Source organism: Amblyomma americanum, chromosome 5, assembly GCF_052857255.1.
Source record: "Amblyomma americanum isolate KBUSLIRL-KWMA chromosome 5, ASM5285725v1, whole genome shotgun sequence".
Classification (NCBI taxonomy): Eukaryota; Metazoa; Arthropoda; class Arachnida; order Ixodida; family Ixodidae; genus Amblyomma; species Amblyomma americanum.
This window is the reverse complement of record NC_135501.1, coordinates 14,031,162-14,057,663: the sequence shown is the minus strand read 5'-3', so window position 1 is coordinate 14,057,663 and position 26,502 is coordinate 14,031,162. Positions and strand designations below refer to the sequence as shown.

At 47.4% G+C, this 26,502-nt stretch overlaps 1 protein-coding gene across 4 annotated transcripts in view; it reads right to left on the bottom strand.

Annotated features, from left to right (window-relative positions):
- The window catches only part of Asator (tau-tubulin kinase asator), a 234,409-nt gene that overhangs the window by 23,565 nt on the left and 184,342 nt on the right, over nucleotides 1–26,502 (bottom strand). For all 4 annotated transcript variants that reach the window (XM_077664608.1, XM_077664607.1, XM_077664610.1 and 1 more), the window contains exons 6-9: nucleotides 25,818–25,916; nucleotides 21,966–22,255; nucleotides 20,390–20,513; nucleotides 7,290–7,520 (exon numbers count right to left, since the gene is read on the bottom strand). In XM_077664608.1, the coding sequence (XP_077520734.1) occupies nucleotides 7,290–7,520; nucleotides 20,390–20,513; nucleotides 21,966–22,255; nucleotides 25,818–25,916 (744 nt within the window). The remainder of the gene's footprint in view (nucleotides 1–7,289; nucleotides 7,521–20,389; nucleotides 20,514–21,965; nucleotides 22,256–25,817; nucleotides 25,917–26,502) is intronic.

Below are 26,502 nucleotides of genomic sequence, written 5' to 3'. Positions count from 1 at the left end.
TGTAGAGCGCACGCGAACTTATCTATACGTAGACGAAATGCAAGGAGTAAACATCAAGAGCGACGCGCGGCTGGAAGCAGCCGCACCCGGCGCAGACAATGCGAAGCGCGAGCTAGGGTGGACCAGTTATGCAGCAAACTGGTCAGGTGACCAAGCGCAACAAACGAACATGGTACGAACATGGCCTCCTGGATTGCCCGCCCGAGCACGTGCGGGTGATCTCAAATGCCATGGTACAAAGAACGTGGTACTGGCAAAACCCTATAGATGGCGTTCACGTCACTTTGAGATTAAAGCGGCAACGGACTGAGGCAGCATCCCCGGAGCAAGTTTTCCAAGTGTCCGTATCTAAAAACGTTAACCAAAAGTAAAACCGAGCACGCGAGCGGTGGCCGAACTGGCCATAACTGCATGCCAGCGAGCTCTATGAGCAGATGCGCAGGAAAGAGGGAGGATGCGTTGGCGCATCAGGCTGACAAATCTCGATCACCTGATGCTCGCCTTATCGCCGGCTCGAGCGAAGCCGCACTTCTACCACCACTGCCAGGGGCGCTTTCAGTGCTTCGTGCAAGGGTTTAATTGCTCCCATAATGCAAAAAGTCGGTCCTCAGCGGCGTGCACTGCCCGCTTCGTCAGCAGTGGCATCATTTTAATTCTGCGTGACCGCAGTGGTTCGCACTTCACTTGGCGGTGAATTTGACGCGCTATGGAGTATAAACGCTTCGCGATGATGCGCAATGCGAGCAAACAATAAACTCTTGCATGTATCACTGAAAGCGCCGCTGGCGAGCAGTGATGGTAGCAGCGTGGCTTCGCTGGAGCCGGCGCTAAAGCGAGCATCAGATCATCGAGATGTGTCAGCCTGATGCGCCAGCGCATCCTCTCTCTTTCCTGCGCATATGCTCATAGAGTGCGCTGGCATGCAGTTTTGACTAAAGTCACTGGGTTCCCGTTCCAGTGACTTTAGTTTTGGCCAGTTCGGCCACCACTTGCGTGCTCCGTTTTCCTTTTGGTGCACCTGTACGTGTTACCACGGCGTCGAAGAACGGATGAAGCAAAGATAGCGACAATGGAAAATAATGCTTCAGCCCACCAAATCCTCGAGCCAGTCATCATCCAGACAATGCCTAACACTAAACAAGAATGATGGCACCGTGCCTCCTATCTTTGTCAGATCACTAAAAACACTCCTGTACTCCTAAGTGCTAGAAAAACCGGAAGTGTCCAGCCGATTGCCTCATTGTCAAGAAAAGTGCCGTAGTCCTCCTGAATCATCTGTTTTTGACCACGATCAGTGACCAGTGAAATTCCTCAGCCATGATTCTTAACGAGATGGTACGCCGTCAAACCATCGACTACATCAATTTACGCCATCAGTATGGACAGCCGACTGTCACCGGAATACGTCGTTTTTTATGCACCTAAGGAGGACTCGCTGCTTACTGCATGCACTTGCTTTTTAAACTCGACTGCATTTCTCCGATCCTTGCATTTGAAGAGACCGGTGAAAACACGATTTGGTACCCAGACAGTTGCCAACTCTGAACGTCATCGCCTTCAGGTACTGATTTACCAGTTCAAGTGCACAAAGAAGCCCCTAGAAACTAACCTGATTTTTGCTAAACGACAATTGCAATTCATCGTTTCCGACATCCTCGCCAGTGTTCAGTTGGTTTCAAAGCAAGAAATGCGCAGAAGAGAGGAGAGCCGCTTGAAATACCAAGATCAAAAACTCCAGGCATTACTGTCTGAAAAGGAAACAGCCGTCAATTCCACGCCAATCTTCGTGACACGGAACATTTCGTCCTGCAAGCTGAAGCCATCCGAAGCCAAGGTACTCAGCCCAGGATTGAATTTCAACCAAGGGAAGGCGCCGGACCCGCTCAAGGTTGCATGCTTCATACAAGGCACAGTGCGACTGCTGGAACGAGACTTTCAGGAGGAAGTTCGAACCAAGACGATAGCGGTGGTGTCCCGCATGAATAAGACTCCATCAAATCGCCCTCTTGGTCAAGATGAAAGCTCGGCGATCCGGAGCCTGCAGACTGACAAGGTATAGCCATCCTGCCGGAAAATAAGGATGGCTCCGTTATCCTTGACCGGTCTTCATACAAAGAAAATTTGGAGGCCATGCTACAAGACGAGACCACTTACTGCAGGCTACCGAAAGACCCTGCGCCTGAGGTACAGACGTCTCTTGAAAAAAAGTCTCGCAGAAACCTTCAAGGGCCTTCGCGCGTCCATGGAACGGCTTCATTACCAGCTGCTGTGTGCGAACTGTTCAGCGGTCGCCATATACGGATTGGCAAAACTGCAGAAACCAGGGACTCCTTGGTGCCAAGTAGTTTAGTTTAGAAAGTCTCCTTTGTACTCGCTGTCACAGTATCTGGCTCAGATGGTTGGCAATACTCATCCGATTTCATCAACAAGGTTAAAGCAGTCGCTCAAGAAGACACGGACAAGATTCTTTCTTTCGAAGCCGCCGCAGTGGCTCAGTGGTTATGACTCTCACCTGCTGACCCTAAAGACACTGGTTCGATCTCGGCCGAGGTGGTCGAATTCCGATGGAGGCGAAATTCTAGAGGCCCGTGTACTGTGCGATGTCAATGAACGTTAAAGAACCCCAGGTGGTCGAAATTTCCGGAGCCCTTCACTACGGCGTCCTTCATAGCCTGAGTCTCTTTGGGTCGTCAAACCCACTAAATCAAATCAAATCTTTCTTTCGATGTCTGCTCGCTATTTGCAAGCGTACCAGTTGATCTCGCAGCTAAAGCATGCAACTGAGTAATACTTGTTGGGGGGCTAGTTAGTGCATGTTTCCAGAAAAAGGTTCTTCTGTAGGACCAGACAGCCCGTGAACTGTTGGAGGCCTTCTATATTAAAAGCAACTGTAGTTATTATGTTAGTGCCCCATCTATCACCATTTATAAGAATGACACTGCTTTTTTAGATACACGGGGGTGAAATACCTGTGTACCTCACCTACCTTTATCCACTTTATTTTTGTAAAACCTTCGCGCGCATGTGTGGTTCTTGCTACCGATCTTGATTGTGGTCCTTATATTCATTCGCATTCGCGGTGGATAAACAGCTGAAAGTTGCGCCTGTCCCGTCTCACTTGCTGTGTTGTATGTTTTGGCGCTACAAACCTTTTTCTGTAAAGCATGCATGCTAAGCCTCAAAATTATCACTGGAGTCAAGATCGTACACCCTTCGACGCAAAGGAACTTCGCCAACTTTTGCGTTTTTGTCTCGCCAACACAGATTTTGCATTCTGGCGCAAGAATATTGGCACAGCAGTAGGGGCAGCCATCTTGGTAACAACGGCTAACATCGCAATGGAAGCCATCGAAAGCAAAGCTTTGGCCATGTTCTAACCGCGACCAAAAATATTTCTGAGGTACGAGGACGACTGTTTGTGCGTCATAGAACGAAAGCAGATACGTCCTTTTCTCGATCACCTCAACGTTATTGAGCCCTCAATCAGTTTTACTGTTCAGAAAGTGACCGATGGCTGCGTTTCTTTCCTCGCCGCCTTGGCAACCCGTACTCCAACTGGTCTCACTTTTCGCCTCCACCAGCAACCAACGCACTCTGGAAGGTACCTAGATTTTAATTCAGTGCATCCTTTCAATCAAAAGCTGTCAGTGGTGGCATCTCTAATAAACAGTGACAGGGAAGTATGCTGTGAACACGTCGTTCTAAGCCGCGAAAAGAAACAGGAAAACGACTTGCGAAGAAACGGCTATCAACTTTCGCTCATCCGGAACGCGAAAAGACGATTGGCTCCCCCGAAGGAGCTTGCTTCCAGAGAAAGCGGAAGACACAATGAAAACGAAACACGCCCTTGCCCCGTATGTTCCAGGAGTAAGCGATGGGCTCGCGCGTATTTTGCGTATTTTTCGCAAGTACGTCGTCAATACTGCGCATGTCTCAACGCACAAGATACCTACTGAGCTTGTCAACGTGAAAGAGCAGCTCCCTGGTGGCAAGTTTCCTGGCGTCGTTTACAAAATTGCCTGCGCCGGCTGTTCGTCATTGTATACCCCTGCAATTTTATACCGAAAGCTTAAATGTCCTAGTGGTGCGAATTTCGCCGTGGGCTGCAGTTGGACCCTGATTTGACCGGAGCTGCGCCGCGCTGGTCTAGTCAGTGGGAACTTGTCCATGCATGAGAGCTGGGCCGGGGCGTGTTCTCTGAGCGTTGCGCGGGAGGCTCCGAGCCGTCGTCGGAAAGCGACGCCTGACCGCCCCGCGGATATTACCCCGCGAGCTGCTTCACCGGAGTGGGTCCGGAATGCCAAAGGAAGAGGGCGCTGGTCCGCCGGGACGTGCGAATACAGACGCCATGGGGGAGAACCCCGAGGTGCCTGCGTCTAGTGCACGCGCGCAGTACTATCGGAACCAGGCAGAATCTGATCATCCAGCCGACAACACTACTTCGCCGACCATCGGGCAGTCTTAGTAGCAATAAAGGAGCAAAAATAAAAATTGATACCGCAGCATAACGACTCTCCCCCTGTCGACAATACTCCTGCAATCATGATTCACCAAGCTTGACCACATCATAATTAAACCTTCCACTTGTATATCCAGGCTTAGCAACAGTTAAGCCGCAGCCACTTTTTTTAACCTAAACGCGCGAGCGTCGACTGCCCGGTGCAGCGGTGCCAAGGCCAAGGAGAGCGGAAATCGGGAGAGGAACGAGCATGCAGCTAGCGTCCTCTGCTTCGCTATTGTGCTTCTGGGGAAGCAACCTCTGCGAAGCATGTTTTATGGTCGAGTTGTGAGAGCGTTTCTTTCGTGTTCTATCTGCTGCGTGTTTGAGGCTCTGGACTGAAGCAAACGCGTAGCGTTCCTACCACGCGTCTCTAGCCCCCGGTTGCATTTGCGGGTAGCATGGCGGCAACATCGAGGGTCCTTTTCGAGCAGCTTTCCATAAGTAACGATTTCAGCTGGTTTCTAGGACATGCTAGGCTGTTCCCATATGTATGCACTTTTCAGAATCGCCAGCGCTATATGCAGCGGAAAAAACAATTGCTCGCAGCTTCTTGGGGCTCCGATGCTTAACAGCCGATGATGGGCAGGGGTTGCTTCGCACTAATCACAACAGGCTAGCAGACGAAGCTTACTCGAGCAGCACGAGCAAGCCCTCGCCTCGCACGCGCCTCCTCCTCTCCTTCTTCTTCCGGCACAGCAGCGCCGGGCAGTCGATGCTGACGCGTTAAGGTTAAAAAACTGGAAGGGTGCACATAGGCGCAACAAAAGACTTCACGAAACGCCTGAAAGAAGATCAAAATGTCATACGTAACAAAAATAACAACAAACGCAATCGCCAATCATGCGAAGAAAACTAGCCACGAGATTGACTGGGGCGAAGCAAAGGTATTGACTTATCCTCCAGAAGACGCCTGTCACAATAAACAGGAACGATGACTCCATGCATCTAATCTACGCCCAACCACTACAAACACTATTAAGGGATAGCAATAAAAGAGCTACCACTGGGACTAGTCGGAAACACATCCTTGAGGGTATTGGTGAGCGCTAGCAAAATATGGGAAGGGGTGAACCCATAGGACGAAGCGCGCCTAACAAACGTTTGTCGTCTGATGAAACATGAGTATATACACATGCCAACGTCATATCATGCGCAGAAGAGGGAACAGCACAGCGGGCTAACAAGAGCGACAAGAAGGAAGAAAAAAACGAAAAAATCAAAAACGATCTACACGTGCGCTTACGACATCCTCAGATTACCGTTCTTAACCTAGTCTAATTCCGCTCCCATAACCTGACCGACGGCGAGCTAACGCATTGGTTATCATGAGCAACATGCCTAGCGAAAGCTTCGATAATTTCGTGTTCTGTTCTGTTTCTAGCGCGGCCTATTAACTTGATTTTTTTTTACCATTGGTGTGTATTTACAGTGTGCGCAACAAGCCGCCAGAGTCCCGGATTTTTTTCAGTTATTCACATGATCTTTCGTTCGCTCTAAGCCTTTCGTTGAGGCGCCTGCCCGTTTGCTCTATGTAGCTTCGTTGACAGCTAAGCGGAACGTTGTAAATCACGTCTTCGTCAAACTCTTCAATAGATGAAGCGCACATAAACACAGCACACAGGTAAAGAATAACACGAGTTAGGTAAAGAATAACACGAGTTATTCTCGTGATATTCTTTACCTGTGTGCTGTGTTTTTGTGCGCTTCATCTACTCAAGCTGTGCACCAACTTGCCTCAGAACGCGTTCTACGGCACACCCTACATTGGTGATTACGTGTTTGATGCTGCACCCAGGTTTCTTGTTGTGGTTTTCTTTTCCGTTGACCTTTTCGCAACATTGCAGTGAGGTTATTGGGAGCTGAAAAGACGACCTTAACTCCGTACTTGCTGGCTGCATTCTTAATTCTGTGGGATATGTATGAATATACGGCGTTACAACGGGGCGTCCCTAGTAGCTCGTTTTCTGTCTTTTGGGACCCCGCAACTTCTCTTAGTGAGAATTTTGCAATGCCACCAAGTAACTGCTCCGGATAGCCGCTCGCCCTCCATCGGGAGACCTGTTGATCACTGCTGTGCCATATCGAGTGGGGGCACGATTTGGTTATCGCTAGGTTCAGGCAAGACGTTTCTACCGATCGTTTTACAATTCCAGAATGACCGGAAGCAAACCGCAACAATGCTTTTCTGCCCCGGGCTTGCAAGCCCAGCAAGTGTGGTGGCTGCAAGTCACCAGCAGGTCTAGCAATCTAATTTAAAGCCCTTTGTGGGTTCAGAAGTGAATTGAAGGCTAGGAAAACCTATCTTTTAGTGCACTTTTGGGAACGATAACTAATTTTGGAGGGTAGAGAATTTACGGCTCCATTTCATTAGCGGTAGATGAACAGAGCGCTTGCTCTTCTCGTAGCAATGTACTTAACTGTGGCGACAGTACTTGTTAAGACTTCCTTAGCGAATCTGACGCCCCAGTGGGCTTTTTGTAAGCCTTCCAGAACATCAACTCGTTAGAACTCACCGCGTTCATTGTATATCACTACTCAATGGTCCCAAAATTACGGGCACTATGATTTTGGCTCACTTCACCGGCTAGAACAACGTGTTTCCTGCATTAAGAAAGAAATTTTATATTCGCAGCGCGTCTGCAACATTCGATAGTCAGGTTGCCGCATTTCATGTTTCGTTTGCAAGTTTTGCTCCACTGAGGCTGCGATCGCGACTAGGACCTTCTTGTTATGTTTCTAAGCGATTTCTGGTCGGCTCACACTGTGCACACTGGCGCGGGGTACTTACCAGCTCGTTGTTGGCGGAGTGCGCCAGGTGGTGCTCCCTGGAAGGGTTGTTGTTGTTGCGGTTGTTGTTCTCGGTGAGCGCCATCTGGTGGGCGGCGGGCGCCTCTCGCGCGGGCTGATTGCTGCTGTCGGCCTCCCTCTTTGCCGCCGCCGCCGTCTCCCACTGGGGCAGGATGTGGCCCCGAAGCATCGTAGACGCGGCCCGGCCCCCCGCTTCCTTCGACAGCAGGACCTGCGTGCGTATAACAGCAGCGTCGACTTCGCATCCGAACGCGGCAATAACGGATTCTTCCTTCTGCACAAATGCACGGACAAATGGCAGAAGAAGCAGACAGGACTTCACTCAGGTGCTATGCTGCAAATATCAGTCAATCCAACTTCCCTCGTTAACTGAAGAATCCTGCGCACTCTTCCTTCTCGAATGTGTCACGCTACAGAAGGCTCTGGATGGAATGTGGCGCCTGGAAATCTCAAATGATTCTCAATGTCCAGTTGTATACGTACAGTTCATAATTAAGATTACCACACATACAGACACACTTCTTAATAATTATTTATTTGTTTATCTGTGCACCACTCTGTCTTCTCTCTATTCCCCCATTCGACTAGCCCGCGTAAAGCAGAATGTATGCCGGCTAGAATGCGCCTTTTCATTCAGAAACTTTCTCTTGCCCTCTATCGAATCGAGTAAACCCGCATCCTTAAGAAATAATGGCGCAATAATTAACGTCAACCAATTAATAATAAATCGGCAACAAAATGGGTTTCTCGTGGTGGGAGCCAACAGTAGCCTCATCGGGCGAAAGAAAAACCGCTTATACGTCGGCAGTGACGCCTTGGATTGTACTTGGACAGGGAGCACACCGGGTACGTGCGCCTGGGACAGAACCACGAGCGATAGCGAAATGCTGAAGGAACAAAGCTGACAATCCCGGGAATGATGGGGAGGCGCTCTGCGTTTTTCCTGACCGGAACTGGGCGGCTTCTTGCTGCTGACACTACACAGGTTGAAGCAAAAAAAATTGCAGCCGCTTACCCTCAGGAGAGCGTTGACGTTAACGGCCAACCTGCGTTAGCCGCCGGATCGCGAAGTAACTTTTTTTCCTTTATTTGTTTCTTAGAACAAGTCTAAGGGGGGGGGGGGCGAAGCTAAAGGCGTAACAACGCCTGACAGGGCCTCACCCTCCCCCCAATACAAATTCAGCACAAGAATTTAATTACTGTAATTCGGCAAGCGGCATTGCACTTGTGAGCCAAACAGATATTTGCTCAGTAGGAAACAAAAGTAAACAAACGAAATCACATGCAAATGCACTTCAGTGAATAAAGTATGTTGTACAAAATGAACATTTGCTTCTTGATAGGAAAATACACGCACACGAAATCACACAATGTCTTCTCAAAGCAAAGAAAATACTGCCAGAAACGAAAACATTCTTGCATTCTTTTTTGAAAACAGCAAATCCTTTGTTCAAATCAACATTGATATCTGTTCTCTTCAACATCTAAATTGTTTGCAAGTTTAACGTTTGTCGCCCGTTGTTTGTTCTTATAGCTGGCAGTCTAAGTGTAGCATTTCGGATTGAATAGCAAGATGAATTATCTGGGGACGTAGGATAAAGTTTGTGTTTATGAATACATTGTAGTAATTTGAAATAGTATACCTGGTCGGCCCGAAGCATAGCATATTTTATGAAAAGTGGTTGTGTGCGTAAGTTTCTGATGTTTCCGTGGAAGTTTTCGCGCATTCTTAACATTCTTTTTTGTAGGGCCAATAACCGGTTGCAATTAGAATATGAAGTTGCACCACATGTCAAGACGCCATAACATAACTTGGAGTAAAATAAAGAGTGATACAATTTCTTTTTTAGTCACGTCAGCAATAGATTCTCTATTCTGCATATGCTCCCCACCACTCGGGAGAGGTCATTGGTGAGCTTAAGGGCATGTCCATGAAAGATCCTCCGAGAACCAGATTCGCAGGAATTTTTGTTCACTTACTTGGGTGAGCAGGGTGTTTTCAAACTTTATATTCATTGCGTATGAGTGCTTCTTATTGATTGGCTTAAAAATTACGTATTTAGTTTTACTAGTATTTAGTCCTAGCCGATTCATTCGGAGCCATGTAAAGAGGTTAGAAAGGTAAGTGTTGACTGCTTTCTCCAGGAGTTCATTTCTCTGGGCCTTGAAAAAAACATTTGTATCATCGGCATACATTGTTAATTCGGGAGAACCGGGTATTCTTGTTATATCATTAATGTATACCAGGAATAGCAGTGGCCCTAAACTGGATCACTGGGGAACGCCATGCAGAACTGTCATTCTGCTATATATAACAAACGGTTTGCAGATACGCACAGAGATCGGCTCAAAAGATATGTTCTAATTAATCACAAAGGAACTCCTCTTACTCCATATGCTTGCAATTTATTGAGCAGTATATCGTGCTGTACAGTGTCAAATGCTTTTCTTAAATCTAGAAACAGACCAAGTGTCAGGAACTTGTATTCAATATTTTCAGTTATTTTATCCTTGATATTGATGAGTGCCTGTTCTGCGGACTTATTCTTATGAAACCCATACTGAGCACCACTAATTATATGATGCTTTTCAAAGAAGCTCGAGTGCCTGACGTATATGGCACGTTCGAATATTTTTGAAAACACTAGTACAACCGAAATAGGCCTATAGTTGTTAACATCGGTTTCTCTGCCTCCCTTATACACAGAAGTTACCTTGGCAATCTTTAGTTCCTCGGTAAATTCTCCAGTCTGGAGCATCTTATTTATAATATCGCACAATATGGGGCTGAGTGTATTTGCAACGTATTTTATGCCATCTACTCCAGCAGCGACACAATTCAATAGACTTTGAATTATTTCATATATTTCAGTAGGTGTCGTTGGTACAAGCAAAGAGATTCGAGTTGCTTCTCTGATATTAGACTGCCTTTTTCTGCTTGAGCCTCTTCACACGAGCCTATGGTAATGAAATTTCTGTTCATTTCTTCAGAAACTTCCGTCACTGGAACCCGAATGCCGTCTTTGTAAATGTCGATCATGTCTTGTTGGTGACGTCTTTTACCCATTACTTCGTTGATGATGTCTCACACGTTCCTAGAATCACACTGAACATTCATGAACCTATTTTCATAATAGGTGTTCTTCGCCTTTATTAAATCGGAATTCAATTGATTTCTAAGCTTCCTGAACTCCACGAGTACGCTTGAATCTTTGCACCTTATAAATTCGTGGTGCTTTTTGTTCTTTTGCCTTATTCTCCTGTACAATTCACGAGTGATCCATGATTTCTTTCTTTTCTTGCTCCTTGCGTCACATTCGTGCAAAGGGAAGGCTGCATTATAACATCTAGAAAACTTCTTAAAGAAGGCGTTATAGGCCATATTGGCGTTGGTTTCTTGATATACATCTTCCCGAAATTCTAGCTCAATAAGTGATCTCAATCTCTGAAGGCTCTGCTGGTTAATTGCACGGTACATAAACTTTCAAGGATATAAATCGCCTTCTATTGCTGAAGAAGTGAGGCAAAAAACTGGCATGTGATCACTAATACCATTGATTATAACACCCCAAGTAACATGGCTACAATACGTGTTCGTGATGCAAACATCTATGGAGGTAGCGGTGTCGCGAGTAATCCTGGTGGGCAGTCGTATGGCATTGGTACAGGCATGAAGATTAAGGACATGATGGTGCTTCGCCACGCGCAACCATGAAGACCGGAATTAACATGAATGACCAGGCGGGTTCGTGGTTTAGCGGTAGTGCATTATGGTCCGGTAAGGGACCTTCGGTTCGAATTTGGTTGCCCAAGTTGGCCTTCCCCGGAGGGCGGGGTAGAGGGCAATGTGACCGTGCACCCACGCCGGCAGGTTCGCACTATAGAGGACAGAAGTGTACCGGGCTTGAGAGCGGAAATGAAAGCCGATATCTCTGCTGTTAGCCAGTTGCTGATGATCACGCTTGTGAAAGTGAAAGTCGGTCTACTGTCCTCAATTATGTTCTTGTCAAATGAAGTGGCCATGGGCAGACATCGTTCTTTAGCTCCTGTAGATAGCTTTTCGCGTGCCCTGGAGACTTAGGATAGTACACAAGAGATTAGCGAAGAAAGTTGGGCACGTTGGCGTAGATCCATGATGAACAACAGCGGGATGGAACCCAATTTGAAAGGAAGAAATTCGACGGAGTATGTTCCGTCCCGTTTCTTCTCTTCTGTCTGTGCTACACCAAGCTGTTTTCCACCATGAGCGCATATGTACACAGTGGTTATGAAAAGTACGGCGCCTGCGGGAAAGTGCAGAATCCAGGCCATTGCAGCCCTTCGTCCGTCGTCTGCCAGCGCTGTAGAAAATATGATGCCGGCTTTAGACAATAATGTTAACTCGACCGCGTTAAAGAGCTCGTGTCACAGAAAAGCCGGTATCTGCGTTGTGACACAAGAACCTCCAAATAAAAAAAATCGAACACAGGTCCTTCACAACACGAGGCGAGCACACGCAAAACACGCTACGAAGGCTTTTCTTTTCGCCATGGCATTTATTAAACGCGATTTAAAGTAGGACAGAGCTATAAATATTATTTACAAAGTTATCAGTCAGTAGACGAGCAAGTTAAATGGAAACAAAACACCACAATACGAAGACTGGTTGGCTCGAACTCGATAAAATTGGAACCAATCAATGCGTTGTGGTCTTTGACTTCGTGAGGTGTCTTTGTCTACTTGTGCGTAGGAGTAATACCCTGGCAGCTCTGCAACATGCTGTCGCGTTCCACTCTTAAAGGCGAAGCTTTAGCGTCCTCCAATTTTTTTTTAGTCTTCCTGCACTGGTGCACTCCTACGCTGTGGGGGGGGGGGGGGGGGGGGGATTGGTTACGTGGACGGAATGCCAACCCCCACGACGACGACAATGCGAACACCGGGGGAACTGTAGGCAGACACAGCTATACAATTTATGCCGTACATGTGTGCTTGTGACAACATGAACTTTCCGCTATAGTCTGATTCGGGCAATACTCTCATCAGAACTTTTTTATGAGGTCATATGTTATTCTGCTCTGTCTTGCTTAAATATAAGCAAACCATAATGGACTACAACTAACTTGTAGTACTATAGTACTACAGCATTAACAAGGCACGCTTCACTTTTTTTAAAATCAGTTGCTGGGCGAGTTGGTACTTCATGCTTACATTCACAGCGCAAAGACAAACATGGACTTGAGGGGAGACACCACAAAGCGCCGACTTCAACAACGTTTATTGCTGCGCGCAGCGACTACATATAGCATACAGCGGGCATGCGCAGCAACGAAAAGGAAAGTCATGTGAGACTGGTAGCAGCGCCAACCCGCAAAGGAAACACATCATCACAGGTACAAGGAAGACAACATAAAGCTAGAACCTAAAAGTCAGGACGCAAACAAGAACAAAAACCATGTGCAGCCATGAACATGAACATGAACCATGAACAAAAAACGTACCTCAAGTCTACATTCGCTGTTTGGGAAGGTAACATCGTCACTCAAAAAAACGGAATATGCATTGGCTCCTGCGTTGCTCCTGTTTTGAGCGACATTTTTCTAGCGGAGCGGGACCGAGAGTTGAAACGCAGAAGTGAAGGTTCCAGTGTTGCGCGCATTTTCAGATATGTTGATGATTTTCTCGTTTTTACCAACGCACAGGATATGTCCAATCAGGCTAGCATGTTCAGTATCCTTGATATGTTTTCCGAATGCCTTCATCCACTAATCCTGACGCATGAAGAGGCTGTGAACGAATTCATCAGATTTCTTGATCTGGGCATTTATTTTTCTGCTGACCATGTGTGTTGGGCTTATGAACCGCGAGGAAACAAACCTGTCCTTCCTTTTGCTTCAGCCAACTCAAAACTAGTCAAACGGGCAATTGTAAAATCTTGCTTTTGCAGTGCTCTTACGAAATCATGCGAGCATCGACTGGATTATGCGTTTTCTACCCAGGTGACCCGGTTGAGCGGCTCTGGCTACCCGTGTTCACTCTTGTTATCGGTTGCCGAGAACATGCTCAAAGAAAGCAGGGAAGTAGTTCCGGACACCGTTGGGACTGACACAAATTGGAAGAAAAATGTGGCGGTACTACCGTACATGCACACCGTCGCCCACCAGCTCAAAAAAATAGGGAAAGAGCAGGTGTGCATGTGGTGTTTTCCGCACCAGAGAAGCTGTCGAAACTGTGCAAGAGGGTAAATTCCACCATTACTGGCAGCGATTCCTGCACTGTTAGGCACAGGCAACCTTTTGTAGAGTGCGCAAAAAACGTAGTGTACTCTATACAGTAAGGCAGAAACTTGGGCTAGTTGGATATTGTTTGAACTCATATTTTCTAGCGCTTAGTGAGCACAAGGGACAAGAACACAAATACACAGGACGTACGCTAGTCTTCAGCTGTCGTTTAATCGAAAAAACATTCAATATAAGACATCTCAAATGCTGAGATTCACACACGCGCAGTAGCAACGCCACGTTTCAAGAACAACAATTCTTTTTTTGATAGATAAACAGATGGGGTGCTGACACATTTTGAACCTTCTTTATCAATGCACATAGCTTCGAAAATTTCCCGTTCCGATTGCGTTTTTAGTGTTCCTAGAATGCTTGTTTCATGCAAGATTGGTGTGCAGGGTACAGGGTCAGGGTCGCCAGGGTACCGTTCGATGAGAAAGCGTTTGCAGTGCACCGCGAGATTCCCCCCCGCCGATATGGATTCTGTTGCCAAGCGGTGCTCTCTCAGCCTTTCATTAACGCATCTTCCTGATTGCCCGATATAAGCTTTGCCACAAGTGAGCGGTATTTTATAGACAACATCCATTTTGCATGGTACGAACTTCCTTTGGTGGTTCTTAGTGCATAGTGGCTTCCTTGCCTCGCTGTTCACAAGTGGGCACAAGCGCACTAGTTTCTTTGGGGCAGTCAAAACAAGATCGATGCCACACTTTTTCGCCACCTTTTTAGACGGTGCGACATGTTGTGAACATACGGCATAGCCACAAGCTGAGTCCGCCGCTGGGGATCGTCACGGTTATGTTGCTTCCCAGTTCTCACTTCCTTCAGCAGCTTTTCCGCAACAGATGTCAGAGTTTCCTCTGGAAACCCAGCGTTCACTAGGCGAAGCTTTTGCAGTCTCACACTTTCTGTGATGCAATGCTCGCACGACTTGTTGAGAGCAGCGCGGAAGCCATTCATGTGAAGGCATTCATAAGAATGTGCTCGTTTGCGCTTAAGAATCGGATTATCCTTCCGGAGGTTTCTTCCTTCTTCAACCCGGCAACTGCTTCTACAAGACATGCTGTTAGGATTATGAAGATCATGCGAGGGGAACTGTGGAGGCAAGTACGTCACCTGCAGGGTATACTACGATTGCAAGCGACAACAAAGGATTTATACCCCGGGGTAAGAGAAGATGTATTCAAATCGTGGAACCGTGAAGCATCTACTAAGACGGAGTACCTTTGGGGAAAATGTGTATCACAACTGTGTGAATGGAAGAGACGCCAACAAAAGAAGGGATGCCAGCAAGGGCAAGTGTTGTGCCTCGGTACGTCGGTACCCAAGGAAGTGGAAAAGGTCTTAAACTACGGTCCCAAGTTCTGCACGGAGCCCAAGATGACTTCTGTCGAGCAACTGTCAGTAGTGAGAAGGATTTCCAGCAAAGCACAGGACGATGACAAGGGATGGTGCATTTCCGAAGGCCTCGATTGCCTTATGAGGCAAAAAGGAACTGAGAAAAGTGTGAGTGAACCCATCAAAGATGCTATTCAGTTTCTAAGAACTAACAATCTGAAGCTTTTAGTAGCGGATAAGGAGGGAGGATTTGTGGTCATGTCAAACACTGTGTACAATGAAAAGGTAAAAATGGCATTAAGTAAGAACTTTGTAGCTCCGATGGTGTCCAGCCAGAAAGCGAAAAAACAGGCATTAAGGTTATGTAAAGAGAAGGGACTGGATAATTTAGGCAAAAAGATTGGTGCCAGTAAGGAAGTGGGATTAAGCGTTTTCTTCTCCGCGAAAACACATAAGGCGGATGTGCCACTGAGGACAATTGTAACAGAGAAAGGGTCATGGCAAGGCGTCCTTTCTAGATTCTTGCAAGAGAAATTAAGTCTCTTGAAAATTGAGGACCCGTTTCTGGTTAGTAATTCTAATGAAGTAGTGGACTATTTTAAGAACCACGAAGATTCTAGGCACGTTAATTTTGCCTTTTCAGTAGATGTAAAAGAGCTTTTTTACTCGATGCCGCAGGGGGAAATCTTGATTGCGTTGCGCGACTGTATTGAAAGCGGAAACCCTTTGTCATTTCAGAATTCTACTGGCATGTCAATTGAAAGCTTTTTAAACCTTGTTTCATTTTACCTGTCATCGACTGTCATAAAGCATGAAGGTGCAGAATATGTACAAAAGGATGGCATTTGCATCGGGTCCTGCATCGCCCCCGTTCTTAGTTCTTTCTTTTTAGCATACATTGACCAACGCATTGTCGCGCGGATTAACACTGACAAAGTTAAACGCATTTTTAGATATGTTGATGACTACCTTGTAGTAATGAATCTAACACAGTCTGACAAACCGAACAATGCGGTGAAAAATGTGCTTGATGTTTTTAATTCCTGTAGCCTGGGTCTAGCCTTTACAACCGAAATTCCAAACGACGAGAGGCTGCAGTTCCTTTATATATGCATTAGGTTTGAAAAGGCACGTGTTTGCTGGATGTATCAGCCGAGAACAAAAAAAGAAATTCTCAGTTATCAATCGGCGCACTCTAAACATGTAAAAAGGGTATTGCCATGAATGCCTTCCGCGCTGCTCTCAACAAGTCGTGCGAGCATTGCATCACAGAAAGTGTGAGACAGCAAAAGCTTCGCCTAGAGAACGCCGGGTTTCCAGAGGAAACTCTCACATCTGTTGCGGAAAAGCTTCTGAACGAAGTGAGAACTGGGAAGCAACATAACCGTGACGATCCCCAGCGGCGGACTCAGCTTGTGGCTATGCCGTATGTTCACAACATGTCGCACCGTCTAAAAAAGGTGGCGAAAAAGTGTGGCGTCGATCTTGTTTTGACTGCCCCAAAGAAACTAGTGCGCTTGTGCCCACTCGTGAACAGCGAGGCAAGGAAGCCAATATGCACTAAGAACCACCAAAGGAAGTTCGTACCATGCAAAATGGATGTTGTCTATAAAATCCCGCTCACTTGTGGCAAAGCTTATATCGGGCAATCAGGAAGATGCGTTAATGAAAGGCTGAGAGAACACCGCTTGGCAACAGAATCCATATCGGCGGGGGGGAATCTCGCGGTGCACTGCAAACGCTGTCTCATCGAACGGTACCCTGGCGACCCTGACCCTGTACCCTGCACGCCAATCTTGCATGAAACAAGCATTCTAGGAACACTAAAAACGCAATCGGAACGGGAAATTTTCGAAGCTATGTGCATTGATAAAGAAGGTTCAAAATGTGTCAGCACCCCATCTGTTTATCATCAAAAAAAGAATTGTTGTTCTTGAAACGTGGCGTTGCTACTGCGCGTGTGTGAATCTCAGCATTTGAGATGTCTTATATTGCATGTTTTTTTGATTAAACGACAGTTGAAGACTAGCGTACGTCCTGTGTATTTGTGTTCTTGTCCCTTGTGTTCACTAAGCGCTAGAAAATATGAGTACTCTATACCTTTGCCCTGCGGCCGAGCCTACGTTGGCCAAACTGGCAGGTGTCTAAACGAGAGGCTCATGGAACACAGCAATAGTGTCGTCGGGGCATCCCGTCATCTAGGCATACACTGCCGTGATTGCCAACAGTGTAAGGAACGTGGTCCTTTTTTGGGAAAAACAGTTCTTCATAAGTATGTCAGCAAAACTGCCAGGGAGATAGCAGAGGCTGGTGAGATTGCAGAAAAAGGAGATTATTGTACCTGTGATGATGTGTTTCCTTTGCGGGTTGGCGCTGCTACCAGTCTCACATGACTTTCCTTTTCGTTGCTGCGCATGCCCGCTGTATGCTATATGTAGTCGCTGCGCGCAGCAATAAACGTTGTTGAAGTCGGCGCTTTGTGGTGTCTCCCCTCTAGTCCGTGTTTGTCTTTGCGCTGTGAATGTAAGCTTCACTTTTGCACCAAGATGGTCAACGACCGAAGATACTCTAAATAAGCGGACTTAGAAGGGTCAGGGTTCGGGCTAGTGGGTAATCAGCTTGAGGATTCATAGCGCACAGTGTCCTGTGTATTCTGTGCGCTATGAATCCTCAAGCGGACTCAACAACTGGAGATATGTGTTCCCGCACAAAGGAGAAGGAAGGGGGGTAGTGGGCAGAGAATACTATGATTTTCAGCCGATTATTGGTACAGAATAGGGCCTTCTAGAGCGGGAACCTGTGCTGCAGCTTAGTAAGGTGTTGGTGCGGGCTAGTTGGTAATGCCATTGTAAGACTATTTTTCTCCGTAAAAACGCACTAAGTTGAGTGGCCCTTGCGCGCTATTGTCACGGAGCTGGGGACGTGGCAAAAGGCGATTGCCTCCTATTTGCAGGTGGGGCTGAACGTCCAGAATGTTGGCGATCCTTTTTTGATAAGGAATTCGGAAAGTGTCATTCAGTTTTTACATAGCCAGTGTGGGATGTGCTGCAAAGTTTTTTTTCTATTGACATAAAAGACCTGTTTTATTCTCTACCACACGAAGGCCTACTGCAGTCTGTCGAGGAGTGCATTGTTAAGTTTGGGGCTGTCAGATTTCAAAACTCAGCTGGTGTGAGTGTAGGCGGGTTCCTGGAAATGCTTTCTATGTGTCTACAGTCCACGGCTGTAACATGGTGCGATGACGTCTTCATACAAAAAGAAGGAATTTGCATAGGGTCAAGCATCGCTCCTATTTTGAGTGATATATTTTTAGCACAACTTGACAGGGTCTTGGCCGACACCCTTACTGACTCAAAAGTCTTACGAACCTTTCGGTACGTAGATGACTTTTTAGTCATTTTAAAAGTGAACGATCCCGGCTTTGAAGAGGAAGTAGCACGAACGTTAGCCATTTTTGAGGCTGGCCTAAAGCCGCTGGGTCGTCCCTTAGGTTCTTGGACCTCAGGCTTGTTTGTTCAGATTCGGATGTGTGCCGGGTATACGAGCCGCGAGGTAAGAAAGCGCTGCTACATTTTACTTCGGCACACACGAGGCTTGTAAAACGAGGCATTGTGAAAACCTGCGTGTCCAATGCCCTAGAAAAGTCCTGCATCCGCTTAGTTGGAGACAGTTTCCGGAGGCAGATTGATCGTCTAAGGGCGAGCGGCTATCCCCCCCCCCCCCCCCCCCATCTACTTTGTGCTGTGGCGGAGGGCATCCTCAAGAAGCAAAATGATGAAAGTGGCAAAAGAAAAACCAGATAAAAAAGTGTACTTGCCGTACATTCACACTTTGTCCCACAATCTCAAGAAGATTGCCCGGAGAATGAACATCAACGTGGTGCTTTCAGCACCCCAAAAACTAAGCAGGCTCTGTAGGCTGACGAACCCATCGGGAGAACAAGATTCAGGCTGCAGGATACGACAAGCCAACAGGTATGTTGATTGTACTGAAGGCATCGTTTACAAGATACCACTGACATGCGGCCGTTTTTACGTCGATCAGAGTGGACGATGAGTGAACGAGCGTTTCCGAGAACATGCCAACAATGTGAAACAAATGCGGGAAACTTTGGCAATTCACTGCCGTGACCGTGAATATGAGGGTGGCGGCCATTGTGATCCGGATTTCCCACAATCTGTAATTATCGACCGGCATCCTTCGCAAATCACAAGGGAGATATTAGAGGCGCTAGAGATTGGTAGGACGGGCAGTGGTTGCGTAAGCATGCCATCAATCGGCCTTGCAAAAAAGGAGATGATGTATCTGAGCGGGTATGTGTGACATGACTTTTTTGTATGCTGCTGTCATTGTTAGTTTCTGCCTTACCCCCTTTCATGTGCCTATATAACTTTCGATGTTTCCAATAAACGTCAGTTGGAAGCTAGCGCTTGTCCTTCGTCTTTCTTTGTGTCCGTGTGTTTTTTTTCGCGGTTTTTGTATTACTGTGCTGCAGCCCCGTTTGCGGCGGTTATCTCTCACACCTATTGACGGCCAACGTAAAAGCGGCACGAAAATAAAGAAATAAATCCACGAAGACAACCAGTGGACAGGCAGGAAGTGCACTACATGGCCAGTTGCACTTGCTGTCTCTGTCCATGCTTCTTTTTTTCATGCTGCAGTCGAGTTACACATGCACTGCCCAGACCAGACTCTTCTATAAAATGCCGACGTCCAATTCGAGTGTACATAGTCGCCATACGGCCGCAAAGATAAACATGCTCGCGCATTTGGTTTGCACAATCCGTGGAAAATAAATGAGGTGAAACATGCCATTGCAGTCTATAATTGTAGATAGAAGAGCAAAGCGGTTAACTGACGGCCTTGCAGTAAGTTGTGTCCTAGACAATATCGCAGCATGTTGTGGGAATTAAGTTGCGGAACAGCATGGCTGGCTTTCTGGGTGTTTACCAAGATGTTTAGGACATTTTTTTTCTTTTCACCGAAGACGCCTATGCCTGTGCTTTGCAGCGCCGCTGGCCGCGGCTTCTTGATCTACTTAAAACGTATTCTATAACTTGCATAAATTTTATATCAATAAAAAGGCGCTCTTTCCACTGGTAACACGATTAGTCTTAAGTGCTTTTCTCGAATAGTTTTCTCGAGCCTTCCCTCCGCACGCACCCATGCAAAAGGTTTCAGCATCCGCCTCGCATGCGAGAGGTGCGGGGTTCGATCCCCCGTGCCGCCGGCTACCCGTCGGTGACACAGTGGGTACAAGCTTTTCCCCAATCTGGTGCTCGGCTTCTTTAGGCTGAAATGCTTGGAGAATAGGTTTTTTACCCCACCTTTAGTAGAAGAAAAAAGCTTGATCCTACCAACTGCCCGCTGTCAGCGGTCAACCAGCAGAACCATAAATGCTGGGTTCTGCCTGTGTTGTGTGCATTTCGCAACAAACGTGCGGCACTGTAGCGGGGGCAGAGTGAAAGATGAAGAAGAGGCGTACCGGTGACATGGCGGGCGCCCCATCGTAAAGCGCCTCCGGCAGCATGTTGTCGCCTCGTTCGTCGTAGCTCGCCATGATGTTGTCGTCCGGTAGGTTCTCCGTGCCGCCCGGCAGCAGAGCGCTCCTGCGACACAAGCACACTGACGTCAGGACCGCTGCCGCTTCGCACGGTGCATGGACTATTAAAATGAAGGGTTTAAAGGAAAAGCCGAGATTCCGGTGACTGGAATTGGGGGAAAAGCGAGTGGCCTGGTACAGCCGGAGGGCCAATGCAGGAACGCGTTGGCATCGTTACCCTCGCCGTGATTGCCTAGAAGCATTTGGCGTGTGGTCGTAGTTACTGTAGTAGGCGCATTTACCGCACGAGAGAGCCAAAAACTCCAATGTGCTACGCGTAAATTATCTGACGTAAGACATAACGTAAGCAACGTGCATGATCAAATCTGCAGAGAAGAGCGAGAAAATACTTTTTAGGCGCACAACTAGGTTCGTCTGCAAGTTACGCCACAGGCGATACGTTCGCAAGCTCACCCAAAACTTCAAATAGAAAAAAAAGCATCAATGAAGAAAGCACGGCTCAAAGTTTTTATTTCGCTCAACACAGAGCACTCAGCCAACTGCTGCTTAACGTCAGCATGTGCAGTCATAGTGAATTTGTGATTTAATTCTGAAGGAAAACGCTGAGTCTAAGTCCCCTTATACTATGAAAGCATCATTGGCTAATTTGATTTGTGGGTTTACGTTTTGATTTGCGCCCTAAGAATAACAAATAAAACGGGATGTAATTAGCCCCAGATAACAATCGTGCGCTATTTTTGCTAGGCACAGTCTTGTACTACTGTTTCCTGCATGTTACAAGCAACCCACCAGACAACTGTACCCACTAAAAGATTACTCAAACGGGGTTAAGAGAACCACTTGACTGAATATCATTTAGTATTGAGCTTAGGAGAGTAGTTGCATCAGTGTGTGACAAAGTTAGGAGACTGCAATCAAAAGAGCGAAAGAGTTAAACACTAAAAGCCTTTGACAAACCGCGTTCTTTTATAAAGGGCGTGAAAGAAAGCTATTTGTTGCATGCTACATGAGCTGCCGTGTATCGACTTTGAACTCTGTACACACCATACCTGCATCGTCTTCCAGGTGCCTCGCGCTTTGACGTGCTGAACGGCATTCTGTGGTTCAGTACATCTGTATTAACGATCGGCAACACAACCAACATAGATTTTGCTATAAACTCTTTACGTAGCTTGCTGAACATTGCTAACTGCGGTTAAATATCACCTGCATCTAAAAACATGCATTGCTTCTCCACCACTGTTAATTAACGGAACCCACGATTCGTTCCGATTTATAAGATAAAAACATGTACGAAAAGAGCCACAGACAAGAATGAGGAACTTAGCCGCACAAGAATGAAGCATATGGCCCCTGGCTGAGGACAAGACAAGCTTTCGGACGACGGTCCTCTATTATAACTACACCGTGACAGTCGAGCCCCGAGCGCTGTTAGGCTTCAAAGGCACTCAGCTACTCAGGACAGACTGCGCAGAGGGCAAGTGATATTGGCCGTCACCCTTGCTGGGCCCCCTTGGAGACGAGCGGCGCGGTGGTGATGGTGGCGCCGGGCGGCTGCGCGGTCGAGTTGTCGGTGAGCGGGACCGCGCAGGGCTTCTCCCAGTCGTAGGGGTCCGAGTCGCGGACTCCGCGCCGCTTCATGCAGTGTTCGAAGAGGCCCGCCAGCACTGGGTAGTCGGGCCGATCGTAGTAGTCAAGCGAAGAGATGTGCTCCAGGAACTGGCGGAAGTCTGACGGCAAATGCTTGAGCAGCAGCCGGTGGTCGTATTTCTCCTTCATCAGGCCCACCTGCGAAAGTCAATGTGCCAACCGAGTAAGACTGTGTTCACTCGGCGTTTAATGCGCCCCACCTCTTGTGCAGTATACTCATCAAAAAAATAATCTGAGCCGAAGTGAAGGCCTCTAAACGGGGTTCACGCTAAACTCAACAGTTTATCTCGCGGCCGCTTGTTTATGTTAAAAATTGGGGAGCACACTAAAGAACGTCGAGAAGTGGTAGATAAACTGGAACTGAGAATCTCATTCTCCTTGTTTACCACTTCTGCCCCGAAATAATTTAAAAAAATAGCTGAGCCCTAATCTGAATATAATACAGGCCTCAGATTAGGAAGCCCCACACACTATAGCCCAGGTGTATACAAAGTGGCTCTGCTTTCATCAATTTCACCTGAATTCCATTCGACCAGACTTTAACTGACTAAACTCGCCCTCATTTTTATCCTGACGAAGTAATATGAATGCAGTGGCACTTTCAGAACGTTTCCAATTAACAGAAAGTTTCCTCTTTTCATGCACATGGCTCATGCTTCGGGCGTGGTATTACCACGCTTCGATTTCTTCGCCTCTATGTGCCTCCACACGCGCATTCAATGCTCAAGAGTGCAATAATTGCATTTACTTTTGACGCTTGATATTACACAGCCAGTCCTGTCCTAGTCTCCATGTTGTCGTCTTGAGCGCTCTATTGAAAGGTCCATGGCGAGAAGATACTTTTTGCAAAGGGTATAACCCGGCCGCGTTGGATGCTAGCTCCAAGGCCGCGCTATTATCAGCTTGAAAATGATCCAAGAAGCGCTGAATTTTGTAAAAAACGAACACACTCACCGATGGACGTTTATGTGCGCAAAGCACGTCGCAGGGGCCACGTACCTCCGTACGCGGCCATTATCCTTCGCCACTACCTCTGCAACGTCGCGCCCCTAGTCAGCCCCCGGCAGCCACTGTACCACGCCGGAACCGCGCCATCCTTCACTCACGTAGCCAGGATCAAGCCAGCACGCGTCTGCTCCAGCATTAACGACTGGCGCAGATATCCCCCAAAACAATAAACGCAATACCTGGCCGTTGTCTGGCGGCCGCCACAAGCTAATATGTATACTCATCTGGCCTTCTTCACTATCTCCACCCTAGCATATGCCCATACTGCTATGAATACCGTTCCCTGTGACAGGGCGCGCCAAGTCAACCCCGTCGGCGGGCCACGTTGCAGCGAGGAAAGAAGGGAGGGAATGAGACACGCACCCCTCAATATGCACCTCGTACAGAGTCGATATCTTTCCCGGCCTTGCCGCTGCTTTCGACACTCATCTGTGAAGTCACGTTCACATCGCACGGCTGTACTCGACTTGGGCTCGCCGTACTCTTGAGCCGGCCGTAGTACTCATGCCTATAGGGCATGGCTTCTCACCGACTGCCGTACAATGCAGTGCATAAGCGATGTTATGATGGAAATGGCGTTTTTTTTTCTGTGTGTCCGTGCTTGCATGCGCGCGCAATATACCCGCCAAACAGCATTTTTGGCTTGCTCCCCACCGTGCCCTAAAAAAAAAGACAGCTTGGTTTCAGCAGCTGCTTCCATATGTTCTTTTGCAAGAACCTCGGCATTTCAATTACAAAAAATGTTTTCGCAGGTTCGTAGCAATTCTGCCGAACCTTATTGCAGAGCGAAGGCTGCTTTTCGGCAATTCGTTCTGCAATTCTTTACTCTTATAATTGTTGCCGTTATTTCTTTTCCGTTTTTTACTTCTATTTCTAGTTTTAAACATTATTTCACTTCACTGTTTTGAATTTTTCATTACATTGTTTTAGTTTGCGCTCTGCTGCCTCCACAGTTCATTTTGCATACCGACGTGATCTTGAAGAACGGGAGGAGCGGAGCTTTCGCTCTAAAACCATCTGCCCGATCTAGAGGCATTGCGTTGTGGATAGCCCGTAAATCATGATGTGCAAAACATGCAACATAGTGCTGTCATGGCGCAGCAGTAATGAATAAGGTTAGAACCTCCTTTGGGCAGTGTTCAGTGCTGACGCCGAGAATGGGGGCTGTGTGCAGGCTGTGGAGAACCGCGCCTGCACACTTCTCGGGTGTTTTGCTGCGCGCTTTAGCACTGTATACCAGAACCCGTAAACAACACCCTCAAGCACGCACAGAGACTGCCGAGCCACAGTCATAGACCAATAAGTGCACAACTTTGGAACGAATCATTCATTTCGACGATTCTCAGGTCATGTTGCTACTAAGTTGGTAAGTTGCTTTCCGTTCTTTGCCATTGCGAACCACAGGTGTATACAATATTTATGCTCCGGAACTGCAATCAACACTTGTTGAAAGTCGCGCTTGCCCGGTCCTCGCCTCGTCCTCTGTAGATACCGCGCTATGCTTTCTCTGTGACGCCGGCTCATTTATGACACGTTGGCACCTGGATATTTGGTGTCAAAAGCTGGCTAAATCCGCCCCCGTGGCTGAGGTTTCGGTGGAAAAGTAGGCAGAATGCGCGGTCAGTTCGATACCGATTTCGAGACAGCGCGAGACCGGCGAGGACTAGTGGCTCTCCGCTTGCCGATAGGCGGCTTCACGTGACGCCACGGCTGCTATGATACCTGTCCTGAGCCCTTCTGTCCCGTGAACACGTGGTACACCACTGTGGCAGGCCGGCGACAGGGATGCATAAAGCGAGACTGCTGCAGCGTTTCTGCTGCGGCGGATTTAGCCTGTTACTGACGACGAATTATCAAGTGTGTACGCACCACAAACAGCAGCACGCACGTTTGGTCTCATCCGGTAAGGAATTACGCTATCGCTCCATAAGTAACTGACACCGTGGGAGGCTAGCACTGTGGTGCAAAGTGGGAACTGTGCCTTCATTACAATCTCTTGTTAATGCGAGGATAAGGAGGAAATCCAATGAGACAAGCGGGAAACGACGGCATGCCTTGGTCAGACATGCTCAGAGAGATCATCTCAATTTAAATTTAAATGATGCAGCGAAGTTGCACATGAAAGACTTACAGACAGGATGACTCTAAAATAAGACGTATTTAATCTTTAGCTGTCTTATTAGCGTACAATAAGCGCCTAGAGGCCACCACCTGCTCCCGGCTACTTCGGTAATGTAAACCTCCCCTCCCCTCTAACCACTTCCCGCTCCTCGTTAAGTTTTCCTTGCCTTGGAATCCAGTTAGTTCTCCTAATGGTTTATCAGCCACTTGGTCGGAACATTACGCGTTCTCCCAGCTCAATTTCCTGTCCTTGACATCAGAAAGGATATCGGCGATAGTCAGAAGAGGACACACAAATATTCAAACAAATCAGATCGTGCTAAAAACGTTGCCAACGTTCTCCTGACAATTACATGACTCAAAAGAAAAGAAAGCGTTCCAAAATGACGGAACAAATTGAGAAATGCTCCATCGTGCAAGAATACTCAAGCCTATCGCTACGATAGAAAAGCATGCCCCACATTCTCGCTGTTCACCCCCTGTTGCTCTTACCCGAAAAGGACTTCAAAGGAGTGCCGATGTTATAACGGCCTCTTCTAAGCCGGCGGTGAAGTACGGATTATGGGGTTACCTGTTCCTTGTCCTTGATCTTTCGCCATGGCAGCTGCCCATTCACGAACTCCACCAGCATGTAGAAGAGAGACCAGAGGTCGTCGTGCCTGCCCATTTCCTGCAAGAATAGAGGATGGTTCAAGCCCAGCAATGAGTGCCCATGCACCCACTGTACGTTTTCGGACTGCTCTAGCACGGCGCACATTGTGTGCATCGTTTAATATGGAGCTGAAAGAGATTTCACTAGTGCCTTTTTCCATCTCCTTCGGCCCTCCCAGCGCACTTTCCAAGTAGGCCACTTGCAATATTCCCCATTATGAATAAACAGAGCGTCTCCGCGTTCAGTCTCTTTTCGTTTTTCGCAGTAATCATGCACGCCCGTGCGGGCGTCCTCCTCTGAAAGAATCAATCTGGCCATTGATGCACTCGAGCCTCTTTCCTCCAGAACCCTCCCTCCCCTGGCGGAGTGCGTCGGCTGAGCTAGAGGATAAGCTGGTCTTGGTGATCCAAGCCATGGGGATGTTGACAATGACTATCTGCTCTTGATCAAAGGTTATAATCGATCGATTCATCAACAACGACCAAATAGAAAGTGAAAATAGCCAAGGGGCTATTCGGAACTGCGCTATTCTAGCTGGATTCTTTTGACATAAGCAAAACTCAGCACGTTGTATTCTGAGAAGCCCTTTCCTCGTTTAGCGCCG